At 33.5% G+C, this 13,752-nt stretch overlaps 3 protein-coding genes across 3 annotated transcripts; 1 reads left to right on the top strand and 2 right to left on the bottom strand.

The window, feature by feature from the left end:
• Positions 1-2,601: 2,601 nt before the first annotated feature.
• Positions 2,602-4,001, bottom strand: LOC109600105 (60S ribosomal protein L13a). The gene is made up of 5 exons (XM_020016182.2): positions 3,890-4,001; positions 3,557-3,687; positions 3,344-3,453; positions 3,013-3,158; positions 2,602-2,837 (listed from the first exon to the last, which is right to left on the bottom strand). The coding sequence occupies exons 1-5, from the start codon at positions 3,908-3,910 to the stop codon at positions 2,631-2,633; spliced, it is 615 nt and encodes a 204-aa protein (XP_019871741.1). The 5' UTR covers positions 3,911-4,001; the 3' UTR covers positions 2,602-2,630.
• A 366-nt stretch (positions 4,002-4,367) lies between these two features.
• On the top strand, positions 4,368-5,802 carry LOC109600106 (solute carrier family 35 member B1 homolog). Its single transcript, XM_020016183.2, has 3 exons — positions 4,368-5,046; positions 5,106-5,315; positions 5,426-5,802. Exons 1-3 carry the CDS (start codon positions 4,483-4,485, stop codon positions 5,609-5,611), a joined length of 960 nt encoding a protein of 319 aa, XP_019871742.1. The 5' UTR covers positions 4,368-4,482; the 3' UTR covers positions 5,612-5,802.
• A 134-nt stretch (positions 5,803-5,936) lies between these two features.
• On the bottom strand, positions 5,937-12,256 carry LOC109607571 (folliculin-interacting protein 2). The gene is made up of 9 exons (XM_020024045.2): positions 11,931-12,256; positions 8,682-8,943; positions 8,463-8,631; positions 8,229-8,412; positions 7,793-8,179; positions 6,792-7,739; positions 6,509-6,733; positions 6,312-6,450; positions 5,937-6,258 (listed from the first exon to the last, which is right to left on the bottom strand). The coding sequence occupies exons 1-9, from the start codon at positions 11,990-11,992 to the stop codon at positions 6,052-6,054; spliced, it is 2,583 nt and encodes an 860-aa protein (XP_019879604.2). The 5' UTR covers positions 11,993-12,256; the 3' UTR covers positions 5,937-6,051.
• Between the last annotated feature and the right edge of the window lie 1,496 nt (positions 12,257-13,752).

Genomic DNA, 13,752 nt, shown 5'->3' with positions numbered 1-13,752 from the left:
TGTATATGTGACAATATTTCAGAATCAACTCTACTTGGATTAAGTGGAGTATGCATGAATAAAACTTTGCATGAATAGTTTATAAGAATTAATGCATGCTTTAAGTGACAATATTTCAGAATCAACTCTACTTGGATTAAGTGGAGTATGCATGAATAAAACTTTGCATGAATAGTTTATAAGAATAAATGCATGCTTTATGTGACAATATTTCAGAATCAACTCTACTTGGATTAAGTGGAGTATGCATGAATAAAACTTTGCATGAATAGTTTATAAGAATTAATGCATGCTTTAAGTGACAATATTTCAGAATCAACTCTACTTGGATTAAGTGGAGTATGCATGAATAAAACTTTGCATGAATAGTTTATAAGAATCAATGCATGTATATGTGACAATATTTCAGAATCAACTCTACTTGGATTAAGTGGAGTATGCATGAATAAAACTTTGCATGAATAGTTTATAAGAATCAATGCATGTATAAGTGACAATATTTCAGAATCATACTCTACTTGGATTAAGTGGAGTATGTATGCATAAAACATTGCATGGATTAGTTTATAAGAATGAATGCATGCTTCAAATGATAAAATCAACTCTACTTGGATTAAGTAGAGTATACATGAGTTAAGAATGAATGTATGCATAAAACATTGCATGGATTAGTTTATAAGAATGAATGCATGCTTCAAATGATAAAATCAACTCTACTTGGATTAAGTAGAGTATACCTGAGTTAAGAATAAATGCATGTTTTAAATGATAAGATCATAAGAATAAATCAACTCTACTTGGATTAAGTAGAGTATACATGAGTTAAGAATGAATGCTTGCATAAAACTTTGCATGGATTAGTTAATAAGAATAAATGCTATAAATGATAAAATCATAAGAATAAATCAACTCTACTTGGATTAAGTAGAGTTAATAAGAATAAATGCATGGTATCATCAATATTTGGGTGTTTAAATAGTTCTTTCTCTGGTTAAAACATTGAGCAAAGATTTTTTGTAAATTTCTTCGTTGATCGTCAAGACCTGCTCACATCTGGACCATGATGACTCAATTAACTATTGGAAAGACGATAAGGCAACAGGGAAAGGGCATTAAAGGTAATAAATCATAATTTTAGTTATCAATGAAACAATGATATTAATTGAAAGTTTTTTATTAATTTCAGGTAGGTCCAGAACGAGACTAGTTAACCTGGCAACTGGCAACGCAAAGTAAGTTTTTGAACATATTGATATTAATTCCAAATCTTGCATCATCATCTTTTCATTTATTTATAAATATGTTTTTAAAAAATGAAAGAAAAATGTCTTTTATGTTTTCAGGAATGATTTATTTTTATTTTCTTTGTCCAATCTAATCATTCGTTTCAGCTCAAATAAATTAATGATACAGTTGTGTTAAATATTTGTTTGGTATGATTTTAAGGAATATTGGATTCATTTATATGTTTTTTAAATAATACTAATAAGGCCCTCTCTTTCAGCTTAAATAAATTAAAGAAAATTTAGTTTGTTTTATTTTCATCACATTTATTGAACAAAATCCCTGGCCTACAAATTCCCCTTTTGTTCGTCATATTATTGACCAACAAATTCCTTTTTTGTTCGTCATATTATTGACCAACAATTTCCCATTTTGTTCGTCATATTATTGACCAACAAATTCCCTTTTTGTTCGTCATATTATTGACCAACAATTTCCCATTTTGTTCGTCATATTATTGACCAACAAATTTCCTTTTTGTTCGTCATATTATTGACCAACAAAGTCCCTTTTTGTTCGTCATATTATTGACCAACAAATTCCCTTCTGTTCGTCATATTATTGACCAACAAATTCCTTTTTTGTTCGTCAAATTATTGGCCAACAAATTTCCTTCTTGTTCGCCAAATTATTGGCCAACAAATTTCCTTTTTATTCATTTTTTAATTATTTTATTAATTGCAGGAATTCATAATAATTAATAATTTTAATTTATTTGCAGATAATAGAGTATTTAGATTTTAGTAAATTGTAACTTAGTGTAGGGCTGCATTTACTCAGTGATTAGTATTTTTGAATTGAATAGTTTTCGCCGTAAATGCAGCGACAAGCTCACCTATAAATTACTAACCCAAAATTGTATTTGGAAATTGTAAGGCTTGTCATAGGATTTTCAAAATTGCACTTCTACTGCAGAGATACAATTTTGAATTATGTCCTATCTGATGACGCACGAAATGCAGAAACAAGCGGGAATAGAATATATTTATTTTCTATTTCCCTTCATTTATCATAAAGACGAATACAATCTTGGGTATTTTACAATTTTACATATTTAAAACTTTATTTGTTTTTCTCTCAGTTTTTTTACATTTATTAATATGTAATAACAATAATAAAATAACAATTTGATCAACTTTTTGATTTTTTTTGGTCTTCTGGAATTGCTGTGATAAGATTATTTAACATTCACATATTTAGATAATATAAAATTGGTATTTCAATTTTATTTTCGTGAAGTAGACTGGTTTATTAAACTCCGTTCTTTGTTTATGGGTAAAACTAGGTCAAAACATTATAAATAAAAACACCCTTACGTCCAAATATATCTTTATATTAAAACGTTCTTAATTATAACCGTAAGAGTTAATGATAGCGGTGAATGGAGCCACTTGTTTAGCCACCTTTTCACCCGCGCTCTTGGTGATCTTCTTGAGCTTGTCACGTTTGCGGATGGACAGGACAGCCTTAACCTTACGTTTGCTCTCCAAAGTGCGGACAACACTCTGGTATTTCCATCCTACCTCGTGCGACAGACGTCCAACATGACAGAACTAGAAGTAAACATACAAAATCAAACATTGTTCCATAACAAACTTAACACTAAGTTAAGTAAATAAACATCATTAAAGGTTTTATATCATTATTATCAAATAATGTAGGTAAATAAGGTAATAATCATTTAAAATAACTGGGAAAATTAACTATGTTATTGTTGTTATCACTTACTTTGCGGCCTGGTTTCAGACAGATCACTCTGAGTGCTCCTGGCACAACAACGCGCTTCCTACGGTCATATGGTGGTGGGATACCTTCATAAGCCTTCAGGTTACGGAGAGCTTGCTTTCCTCTTTCAGTTTTGTGGGGCAACATTCCTGCACACAAACACCACAATTACAAAACACTCCATATTAAAACCCTTAAGAAAAGTTGTAAAGAAGATTGTTTCATACTTTGTTTAGGTTTCATTATGTTTCAAATAATGTAGGTAAGATAAGTTGATAATCATTTGAAGCACTGTTTGTTTGAACTGAAATTTACTAGAAAAATGAGTGCATACCTCTGACGGTTTTCCAGAAGATCCTTGAGGGAGCCCTGAAGTGGAATGGTCCACGAGCTGGGTTAACATTGCAACGTTTGCGGAGGAAAGACAAGTACTTCAGTTTGTTCCTAAAATTAAGCACTAATCAGTAAAACGTTCTAAAACACACTCACTGATCGATAGTATTTCTCAGCACTTGTAACTTATAGTCGAAAATATCCACGAGCTTACCTGTAAAAGTTTCCAGAAATGTTTAATTGTTCACATCTTACGACTGTGACTTTGTTTCCTTGCAAAAGGGTTTTTGCAACAATAGCCGCGAGACGACCAAGTAAATGGCCTCTGCCGTCAATTAGGATAGCCTGCAAACGAAAATAACACAACCATTAAAATCAAACTGTCAACACGTGTGGAATATGCTAAGGTTAAGTTTCTTTAAAAAAAGCCAAAATCGACAAAAAACACGGAAACTGGATTACCACACGGTAGATTAGGCTTAATGGAACAATTTCCAATAGAACAAACTTAATTATTTACAATAAATAAGCAAATAAACGTACGAACCTTATCGCTAAATCCAGTCATGTTTCTTTCATATGCGGAAAAGGCTGCCGCCGGAAACGTTGAAAGATGGCAGAGATGTTGTTGCACAGAATACCAACTTAAATGTTTAGTGGTTTCCGCAGGCGCCAAATTTGAATATATAAGTTGAAGTGTCAATTTAAAAATATAAAACTTAAATAATATTAACAATAATTAAAGAAACAACATAAGTATTTTTAAAAACACTATATTTCCTTGCGTGTACTATGCTAATACCAATAATTTTTTAGAATTGTTTCGACATAGTTTCCTATTAAAAATTAATTAATATTAATTAGTAGAAGTAAATTTTGGCAAAATTTATGTTATATATGAGTAAAATAAATCGAAAATTTTAATGATTTTATAATTTATATTTTATCATTATTATCGGAACGCATTGTGTGTGTTAAGGACGACAACCAATCAAAATAAGCAACGTCAAGAAACGTCAGCAGAGAGTTTGTAGGTTATCCCTTTTGTCAAATTTAAAATATACATTTAAGTGCTTGCGTTATTTTCAATTTAGCAACAGCGTTTGAATCTCTTATGGCTTTATAAGAACCGGCGTCAAAATGCAAACTAAATTGTTCCTTACATACGCTGCGGGCATATTCGTTTCGTACTTCTACTTCGGCATATTGCAGGAAAAAGTAACCAGAGGCAAATACGAATATGAGACGGTGGAAGACGGAAAATCGGTAACAAAAATCGAAAAGTACACGTGTACATTAACCCTTGTTTTCGTGCAATGCATCATCAACTATATTATAGCTACAATTGTGCTCCGAACGAAAAACCACCCTGAGGACAAGACTCCCAGATTGTACTACGCGAGCGTGTCTTTGACGTACTTGTTGGCTATGGTGTGTTCCAATATGGCACTGCAGTGGGTGCCGTATCCGACGCAGGTTGTGGGTAAATCAGCTAAGCCTATTCCGGTGATGATTTTGGGGGTGCTGATAGGAAGGAAGTCATACACATTACAAAAGTACTTTTTTGTTCTTATGATTGTTGTGGGTATTGTGTTGTTTATGTTAAAAGAGAAGGCAGGTTCTGCCAGCCAAGAAACTTTGGGGATTGGGGAGCTCCTGTTGTGCCTTTCCTTGACCATGGATGGTCTTACTGGTGCTGTACAGGTAAATAATCTTAATGACAGTTATTGTGAATAATTTATACATATTTTCAATTTTATTAGGAACGAATGAGGGCAGAAGCAAAGCCATCAGGCTTACAAATGATGAAGACGTCAAATGCCTGGTCAGTTATGTATCTGGCTGCAGCAGTAACTCTGACTGGAGATATATTCCAGTTTATTGAGTTTGCTGGAAGACATCCATCTGTTATTTACAACCTGGTATTTCTGGGTCTCACCTCATCTATAGGAAACCTCTTCCTATATTCTATGGTACTTTTTTTATTTTTTATATTAATATTTATATCTACATTTTCAGATAAACAGAATTTATAACTTAAAATTTACTAAGAAAAATAAACATAAACCTTTTGTTGTTTCAGGTGTCTGATTTTGGACCACTGCCTGTATCAATAGTTACTACAACCCGAAAATTCTTTACAGTTTTAGCTTCAGTTCTATTGTTTGGTAATAGCTTAAGTATAAGACAATGGTCAGGTGCCGCAATCGTGTTCATAAGTTTGTTTTTGGACGCGTATTATGGAAAAAAGCCACAAAAACAGAAATAAAACATATCCAATTGGTGTGAAAATGTGTGGTCTGATTCATCTTCGTTTTTTTTCTAATTTTATGTCGTAAATACATATTGTTGTTTACTTGTTGGTTGCTGTAAATATTTTTGATAGGATTGTAAAAAAGCAACTGTGATAAAAACGTCGTAGTTGCAGAAATCATCCGTTTTAATTTTATTAATACGAGTGCTATTTAATTAATTGTAAGTTTAAAAAAAGTATTGTGGTAATTTATTTGATTTCTGTGCTACTTAAATGAATTATACATGACAATATATTTATAATTTTGTTAATAAATTATATAATTAATAATCTGAAAGGATAAATTCAATAATTTATTTAGTATTTTTAAGTTTAATAATTTATATGTAACAAAATCATACTGTTATAATTAAAAAATCATATAAAGCACATAATAAAATATAAATAAGGGGCAATTATTGAAAACTAAGTCCGTATTTTTGCGTGACTTCCGGTGTGTGCACAGAAGCAATGGCCATCAATAAAGGCACATCATTAACGTCTATGTGAAGCGTCGAGTTTAATGTTTCCATATTGCAAATGGGAGTTTTGAGCAACAACTGGGCCAATGTCTTTGAATGTATGCAAATTTCACGCATTTTATTCTCCATGTGTCGTTGACACTAAAACAAATCAATTAATACTTCTTTAAATACTTGACGAATTAATTTATTACATATTTGACTGGAACTTTTTGTTTCCACATCACATACAAGGATTCTAACATGTTAGACACAAGATGAGACATGTACACCCTGATGCCTGTTGCGTTTGGGTCTATTACATAAGTGTGGCTGGACATAAGGTGGACTTCCCTTTAAAAAGTATTAAAATACTTTAATTAAGTATATCAAGTGTTAATTGTTACTTTACCATGTGTTAATGTTGGCTAATATTGCAACAACTTCCTCCACAAACTTGCCAAACTGAGTCTGTTGACTGGTTAGGGCCAAATCATTTTTTAACTTGTATATCCAGTCCACCTTAGGTTTAACTGTTCCCTGAAGAACCATATCAGGGATGTAGTGATCAGTTATGCCCTTAAATACTGATAAAATATTTGGACTAGAGCGAGTTTCTTTTGTTATTTTCGTCGACCTGGAAGAATAATTATTATTATTATTATTTGAGAATCATTTACCAACTAATACATTACTTTGGCATTGGCATTTTTATAATCCTCATCTTGTTTCCTTGGTTGTCTTCCTTTCCAGCAGTAGTTTCAATTTTGTTCACATTTAGACCAGACGTTTTTTTCGTTCTAGATGGTGGACACAAATTTATCTCAGATCTAGCCTTCTCCATAGCTTTGGGCTTTGTAAAATATTCTTCAGAGGTAACCATAATGTTTTCCAAACTAGTCGTGTGATCCAAAACGTTTGCCCCACTATTTAGTACATTATTGGAATGTAATTCTTCATTAGGAAACCTATTAATACCCACTAAAGTTTCATTCTCCCCCAAAACGAACACCACATTGTCGTTATTGCTTTTTGACACTATTTCGTTATTTTTAATTGCAATGTCGTCGTTATTATTAAACCTATCGAAATCACACTCTGTTAATGTAACGCAACATTTGTTATTGTTGCCTTCAACCGACTGTTGAAATACATTAAGATTATTGGCGAAAGACTTAGTTCTCGTTAGACGTTTAGTATTCGGTAACTCTAATAAACTACTCTTTTCTTCCCGTTTTTGGAATGTCACATCTGATTTACGTTTCATTTCATTCACGATGTAATTGTTATTAATATTATCCAGACTCTTGTGTACATCTTTCTTCTTATAATATATCTCATAGACTTCCTTGGCAATTTCCTTTTCCTCTTCCACGTTGCACCGGTTGTGTTCATTCTTGTTGATATCACAGCATTTGATGAAGAAGGCGACGCAACGAAGCACTTTCGCCATCGTGTCCTCGCAGTTGCCCGTCACTATAGTCTGAGACATTTTCGACGGATGTCCAATGGCACCGTACAAATTGAGCAACTGGCACCAAAGGGCGTTGTAAACCACGTCGTCCTCAGTGGGTGCACCCAACGAGGAGCGTACCCAACCCAAATGGTGCGTCAAAACTGCCGTTATTAAACTGCTCATGAAACTGTCACACAATTAATGAGTACCCAATTCAATTCCTACATAAAATTTACTTACAAACTGGTATTTTTGTTGTCCGCGACTTCCATGAGGGTGCAAAACTCGTTCAGAAAATTGCCAAAGTGCAACGTCCGCTCACCAACACTCTCTCCCGTCAGCCTCGTGAATAACCTATCTCTATTTAACGTAAGCCTAAGTACACGTTTAAATGCATCGCTATATGTATCACAGTTGCTTTGAAGAGCCCTCTTCCGAATCAGACTGGGGGCAAGATTGGGGCTGGTGACTAGACTACGGACGCCTCGCTTCGTCAGACGTGCCACCTCCTCCATTGAGGACTCGAAGGTGTGCGGCTTAGTGTAGGCGATTTCTATGAGCCGCCTGGCACGGTGCATGAGTGACTCGAACAGGCTTATGTGCTCCATGTGGAACTCCATGAAGGATCTAAGGAAAATGAGATGTTGGGCTGTTGGGCAACTAGTTAGGCGCTTACGTTTGGTTTTTCTCTGGGATATCGATGATAAGCACAAAGCCCAATTTGCTGGAGCGGTGGTGGCTGGAAGTGGAGGCGCCCTCCTTGACCGACCCGAACGATCCGGAGCCGAAGTTTAGGCAGTTGTTGCTGCGCAACCACTTCTTGTACACGTTTCCGGAGGATAATGAACTTAACGAATCACCTAGAATTGATGGAATTAATATTGACGTTAACTTTCAGTTAGGCACCCACCGAGTATTTGATCTGATGCTGAGCTGTAAGTGGAAAGCTGGTCGCTGGCGCTGGAATTTGTACTGCTCGTAGCTGAGTCCTCAAAAACAGTGCTCTGCTCCAAACATTGGCTGGAGGTGCTCGAAAACGACTCCCTAACTTTCTCGCGATGGCGTGGGCTAGGAAATATCTACAACACAACCTTGAGACAAGCACCAAACTAAATTCCACTAAACATACTTGGGTTAACATTAAATTTTTTGGCTGCAGCAGGTGGATTTTGAAGCAACAGCTGCTGAAGCCCATCGCTACCGATCCGAATACCATTTCGGCCAGTTGGCTGTGTGGCAAAGGTTGGGTGTCCGGTTTTTGAGTCGTTGGTTGGGTTTTCTGTTCCTCATTTTTGCTGGGTCTTTTGACGGTGTCGAACAGGACTTTGCGTCCGTTGAATTCGCACTCTCTAAACAGGAGGACTCGGATGTTATCCTCCGAAAAGTCAATACTGAAATTGTAAATTAAATGTTAGTATATTAATATAATATAAATGATATAACACAGTATATTAATGGTTTAAAAGTCACATTCTTTGTTTAAATGTTTTGGACACAGTACAAAGTTTGTGGTACATATAGTGCTGGCCAGCAAAATATTTAAATTCATTTTATAAGATATTTCATAAAAAAATAAAAATAAAAATACATATATTCACCTCCGAAAAAAAATTTGGATTTCTGATACACTACAACAATTTTGAAACATGGTGGAGGAAAAGTTTTGATTTAGTGCTCCATTCTGTATAGGATTATTACAAAAAATTCTCATGAGAGATGTAATGGAACCATTTGACAACGATAATTTTCCAATTACATGAATTTTTATGCATTTTATGGTTAAATGTTTGCCCCACATTTAGAGGTGGTTATAACCTAATAAAGGGTATCCAAATGATGATTTAAGAGCTATTTTTGTGGGTACAAAATGAATAATAGGAGAAAAATACAATATATATCTTAAATATTATATAAAATATTTTTACTGCATTTAATTGAAGGGGTGCATTTCCTATGTGTGCTATTTCTTTGCCCCCTAACTGTATTTTAATATGCTAAAATATTCAACAACTAATTTAATGAGGGAACTAAATCATATTTAATGACTCACTATTTTAAATTAAGATAATTAAAACGATTTATTGAGTTATTTCAGTGTGAAATACAACAAAAACCATCAACCAAAATATTTTTCCTTGATTAATTCTTTTATAGACAAAAAAAGAAAACTTAAAAGGTACAGTTAAGTAAAATCCCCAAACAAATATGCTTTATTAATTGTTGTTTAAGATTAAATATATCAATGTTGTGTATGTTTAATTAATGATAAAAACAATAATTTATGAATTAAAACTTGGCTCTTGGCACTTCACATTAACCTTGTAACACTGTCAGAAGTGTTAACAATCGAAATTAATAAAAATGTTTACTACTGGATCTGTTTTATTCAACGAAAATATCAAAACAAGTTCTATTTTTTACATAACTAAATATTTAGTCTAGACTCACCGTATATTTATCATTTACAAATATAAAATTTGACTGTTACATGAAAGTTTTAACTAAGTGTCATTATTGGATTAAATGTCAAACTGTAAAAGAGCCTACTTGATTTATTTTAATATCTTTTAAAAAACAACTGTCGCTGATAATTTGTATTATTTTCATAGCTAAACATGATAAGTGTAGCTCATAAACTTTGTTTTATTTAATTTTAGTCGATGATTTTGAAAGGAAACAGCTATTTTTATATAAATTTTTTTATTTTCTTGTTATAAATTAATATTTGGGGGTTCTTGGAAGGATTTATACATTTTAACCTTTCATAAAATTTGTAATTTTTATTTTTCTAATGAAAAACTTGACTGTGCTTGAATGGCCGTCTCAATCCCCCGATCTAAACCTTATTAAGCATCTTTGGGAGGAACAAAAAACATCAAAAGCAAACAAGAACTTCTTCAAACCATACATCAGGTAGCAACAAATGCCTGTTGAGACGTTGCAGAGACTGGTAGATTTTGGCCCTAAAAGATACAGTAACAGAGGCCAAAGGTTGCCCTCAAAATATTGAAATATTTGAGTTATTGTTACTTTTTTATGAATATTAATAAAATATTCTATACTGATTTCCAGTCAAAACCTGTGAATGTAATAATCATTGTGATTAGTGGACCTATGTTTCAGTAAATTAGATTTGTTCAGATTTGCAACAGATTAGAGAAGTATCATTTGTAACAAGTAAATAAATATTCCATACTATTTTCCACCATTGTACATTTTTTCATGCTTGAAAAATACAAATTTTATGGGGGAAGTCCCACATCTTTAAATTACTAAAAGTTGGGCGCCAAAATAATGTTCAGATATTAATTGTACCATTTAAGACCAAACGAAGGTGTTAAATGCAAAAGTATTGAGTGCAATTATAGTAGACGTAATCAATTAATAAATTGTCGCAGTTGATGAAATAAATCATTCAGTTTAAAGAACAATTACTAAAAGTTGGGCGCCAAAATAATGTTCAGATATTAATTGTACCATTTAAGACCAAACGAAGGTGTTAAATGCAAAAGTATTGAGTGCAATATAGTAGACGTAATCAATTAATAAATTGTCGCAGTTGATGAAATAAATCATTCAGTTTAAAGAACAATTACTAAAAGTTGGGCGCCAAAATAATGTTCAGATATTAATTGTACCATTTAAGACCAAACGAAGGTGTTAAATGCAAAAGTATTGAGTGCAATTATAGTAGACGTAATCAATTAATAAATTGTCACAGTTGGTGAAATAAATCATTCAGTTTAAAGAACAATTACTAAATGTTGGGCGCCAAAATAATGTTCAGGTATTAATTGTACCATTTAAGACCAAACTAAGGTGTTAAATGCAAAAGTATTGAGTGCAATTATAGTAGACGCAATCAATTAATAAATTGTCACAGTTGATAAAATACATCATTCAGTTTAAAGAACAATTACTAATAAGTTGGGCGCCAAAATAATGTTTAGGTGTTAATTATACATTTGAATATCATTTACGCCCAAACTAAATTTAAACAGTGCAAAATGCAATAGTATTGAATGCAATTATAGTAGGTGCAATCTATTAATAAATTGTCACAGTTGATCACAAAATAAATCATTAAGTTTAGTGAGCAATAAACAAGCAAATGGATTAAAAATAATACCATTGCATAATTACGGGGAAGCGCGTGACACCACGCCACTGATTTTTTTTCACGTAAACCCGCATCCATTCAACAATCGAAATATAATGCTTGGTCGGATAATTCGGAATGTCCGATAAGCGGTGCCTTTTAATTGTGTACAAATCTAGCTTTTGTGTTAGACTACAGCCGTGTGGTGGTTTCTTTGATTGGAAAAATTGGATGTGGGTTAATTACGGGTTCTCACTGGAAAGCAAAACAAATACACACCTGACGTCTGGGTGTTTATTGTTAGAATTATTGTCGCGAAACAATTTGTTTATTAGGCCCATAACATGCCGACTGGATCATCATTCCCTCTTGCGAAGAAAACAGGCAAAGTGTCGTCGCGGCTGTCAAGAAACAATAGCATGAACACAAAATCACGTGCACCACACAGTCATATGAGTGCGGGATAATTTTAGTAACGTATTCGTCGGACGTTTCGCAAAGGCCGGCGGGGATCGTGGGTACGTGCACGTTGCCCGTCGACCGAACGACGCGAACAAAGGCCCACGGGACGGCGTCGATGCACATAACAAAACGATTTCTGTTGCCGCTGGCTTCGCGTTTCCTATTTTTCATGGAACGGGTGAATAATTGTTGCGATGCGGCGTTGTCGGGCTTGTCCAAATCCCACACGGACGGCACCAACACGTCCTACGTTGGGGCAATTTTTATTCATGAGTATCAGCTTTCAAATTAAATGCAACAAATAAGGAAATAATACATATTTTACGATTAATTTTTTAAAAATTGATATTATAGAATGTAAATATTTATTTAACAATTAGATTTATCACTAGTTTTCACAGAATTTTACATTTACAGTAGTGTCCATTCATATTTATACAGTACGAAAAGAGTTTGATCCATCTGAATCCTGAAAGAGACATCATGTATAATAGAGATAGCAAGTCTCCTCTCTAAATTCAGACGGGTCAAACATTTTTCCTACTCAGAAGGGGGTGTTTATTTAATTTTATTTTGGCAAAACAAAGAAGTTATAGATCTTTGGCCCCATTTTTTGTTACCTCTGACCTCTGAACATCATACAGTGGTGCTGATAACATTGGAATGTAGAATGGCATCCAGTGGCCATTGCTCATGGAAGTATCTTCCATCTTCAGGAAGTAGTGAAGCAATATAATACTCTGCCCCCACGTTGCCAGGATTAGTCTAAACATTTTTAAGAGACCCATGTGAATCTTATGCCATGACTAGCCAGATTCCTCGACATTTTACCCATAGACCATACTTGGGATATGATGAGTAGAAAGCTATGAAATTTAGATCCGGACTTTAAACTGGACAATCGAGAATCCCAACATTTTTATATTTTAACTTTGAACAACTTTGGATGCATGCTTTGTATTATTATCATGTATATCTATGGTAAATTGGTAGATTATCGTTGGCAAATAGTTCCATTACACCTCTCATTGAGTCTCTGTATGCAAAACGGTCCATTGTACTAATAATTTTTTGTAATAGTTCTATACCATGCCAAGGAAAGGACCCCAAGCCAAAACTTTTCCTCCACCGTGTATCAAAGTTTTTGTAGTGTATTTGGGGTCCAAACTTTTATTGGGAGGACGATGAATGTATTTTTTACCTCCTGATCTTGTTCTATTAAACATGGATTCATCACTTCAAAGTGCCCTTTTGGAAGATAATCAATACATTTTTGTGTAAACTTTTAGTCTAGTTCGAATATTCTTTTTTGATACAATGGTTTCTTTACTGAAATATATCCTTGTTTTGTTCATTCAGTCAACATCTGATTGTTCTACTGGACACACTGATATTGTATGACTTAATTAATTAATTTTTTATTTGCCTAAAAGACAAGAATGGAAGTCGTTTACTGATTTTTCCAATTTATCTGTCAATGAAAGGAGTTATTTTTTGTTAGAACTTTTTCTTATTGCATTTTTCATTGAGTGTGTTGTTTGACATTTGTTAATAAGCATTGTACACCATTTTTCGGAAGCATAGCAACGATATCAGCAATATTTAGACCTTGCTGTTTAATGTTAATTATTATTTCCCT

This window comes from Aethina tumida, chromosome 4 (assembly GCF_024364675.1).
Source record: "Aethina tumida isolate Nest 87 chromosome 4, icAetTumi1.1, whole genome shotgun sequence".
Classification (NCBI taxonomy): domain Eukaryota; kingdom Metazoa; phylum Arthropoda; class Insecta; order Coleoptera; family Nitidulidae; genus Aethina; species Aethina tumida.
The sequence above is the reverse complement of the archived record's forward strand: the minus strand, read 5'-3'. Positions and strand labels throughout refer to the sequence as shown.

Excerpts from the sequence above, each read along its gene's own strand:
- LOC109600105 (XM_020016182.2), bottom strand. The coding sequence starts at position 3,910 with ATGACTGGATTTAGCGATAAG. Across the intron at positions 3,688-3,889 it reads TGACTGGATTTAGCGATAAG|GCTATCCTAATTGACGGCAG; the intron begins GTTCGTACGTTT and ends TTTCGTTTGCAG. Across the intron at positions 2,838-3,012 it reads GTCTGAAACCAGGCCGCAAA|TTCTGTCATGTTGGACGTCT; the intron begins GTAAGTGATAAC and ends GTTTACTTCTAG.
- LOC109600106 (XM_020016183.2), top strand. The coding sequence starts at position 4,483 with ATGCAAACTAAATTGTTCCTTACATACGCTGCGGGCATATTCGTTTCG. Across the intron at positions 5,047-5,105 it reads GTCTTACTGGTGCTGTACAG|GAACGAATGAGGGCAGAAGC; the intron begins GTAAATAATCTT and ends CAATTTTATTAG. Across the intron at positions 5,316-5,425 it reads ACCTCTTCCTATATTCTATG|GTGTCTGATTTTGGACCACT; the intron begins GTACTTTTTTTA and ends TTGTTGTTTCAG.
- LOC109607571 (XM_020024045.2), bottom strand. The coding sequence starts at position 11,992 with ATGGGCCTAATAAACAAATTGTTTCGCGACAATAATTCTAACAATAAA. Across the intron at positions 8,180-8,228 it reads ATCCCAGAGAAAAACCAAAC|ATCCTTCATGGAGTTCCACA; the intron begins GTAAGCGCCTAA and ends CATTTTCCTTAG. Across the intron at positions 7,740-7,792 it reads GACAACAAAAATACCAGTTT|TTTCATGAGCAGTTTAATAA; the intron begins GTAAGTAAATTT and ends ATTGTGTGACAG.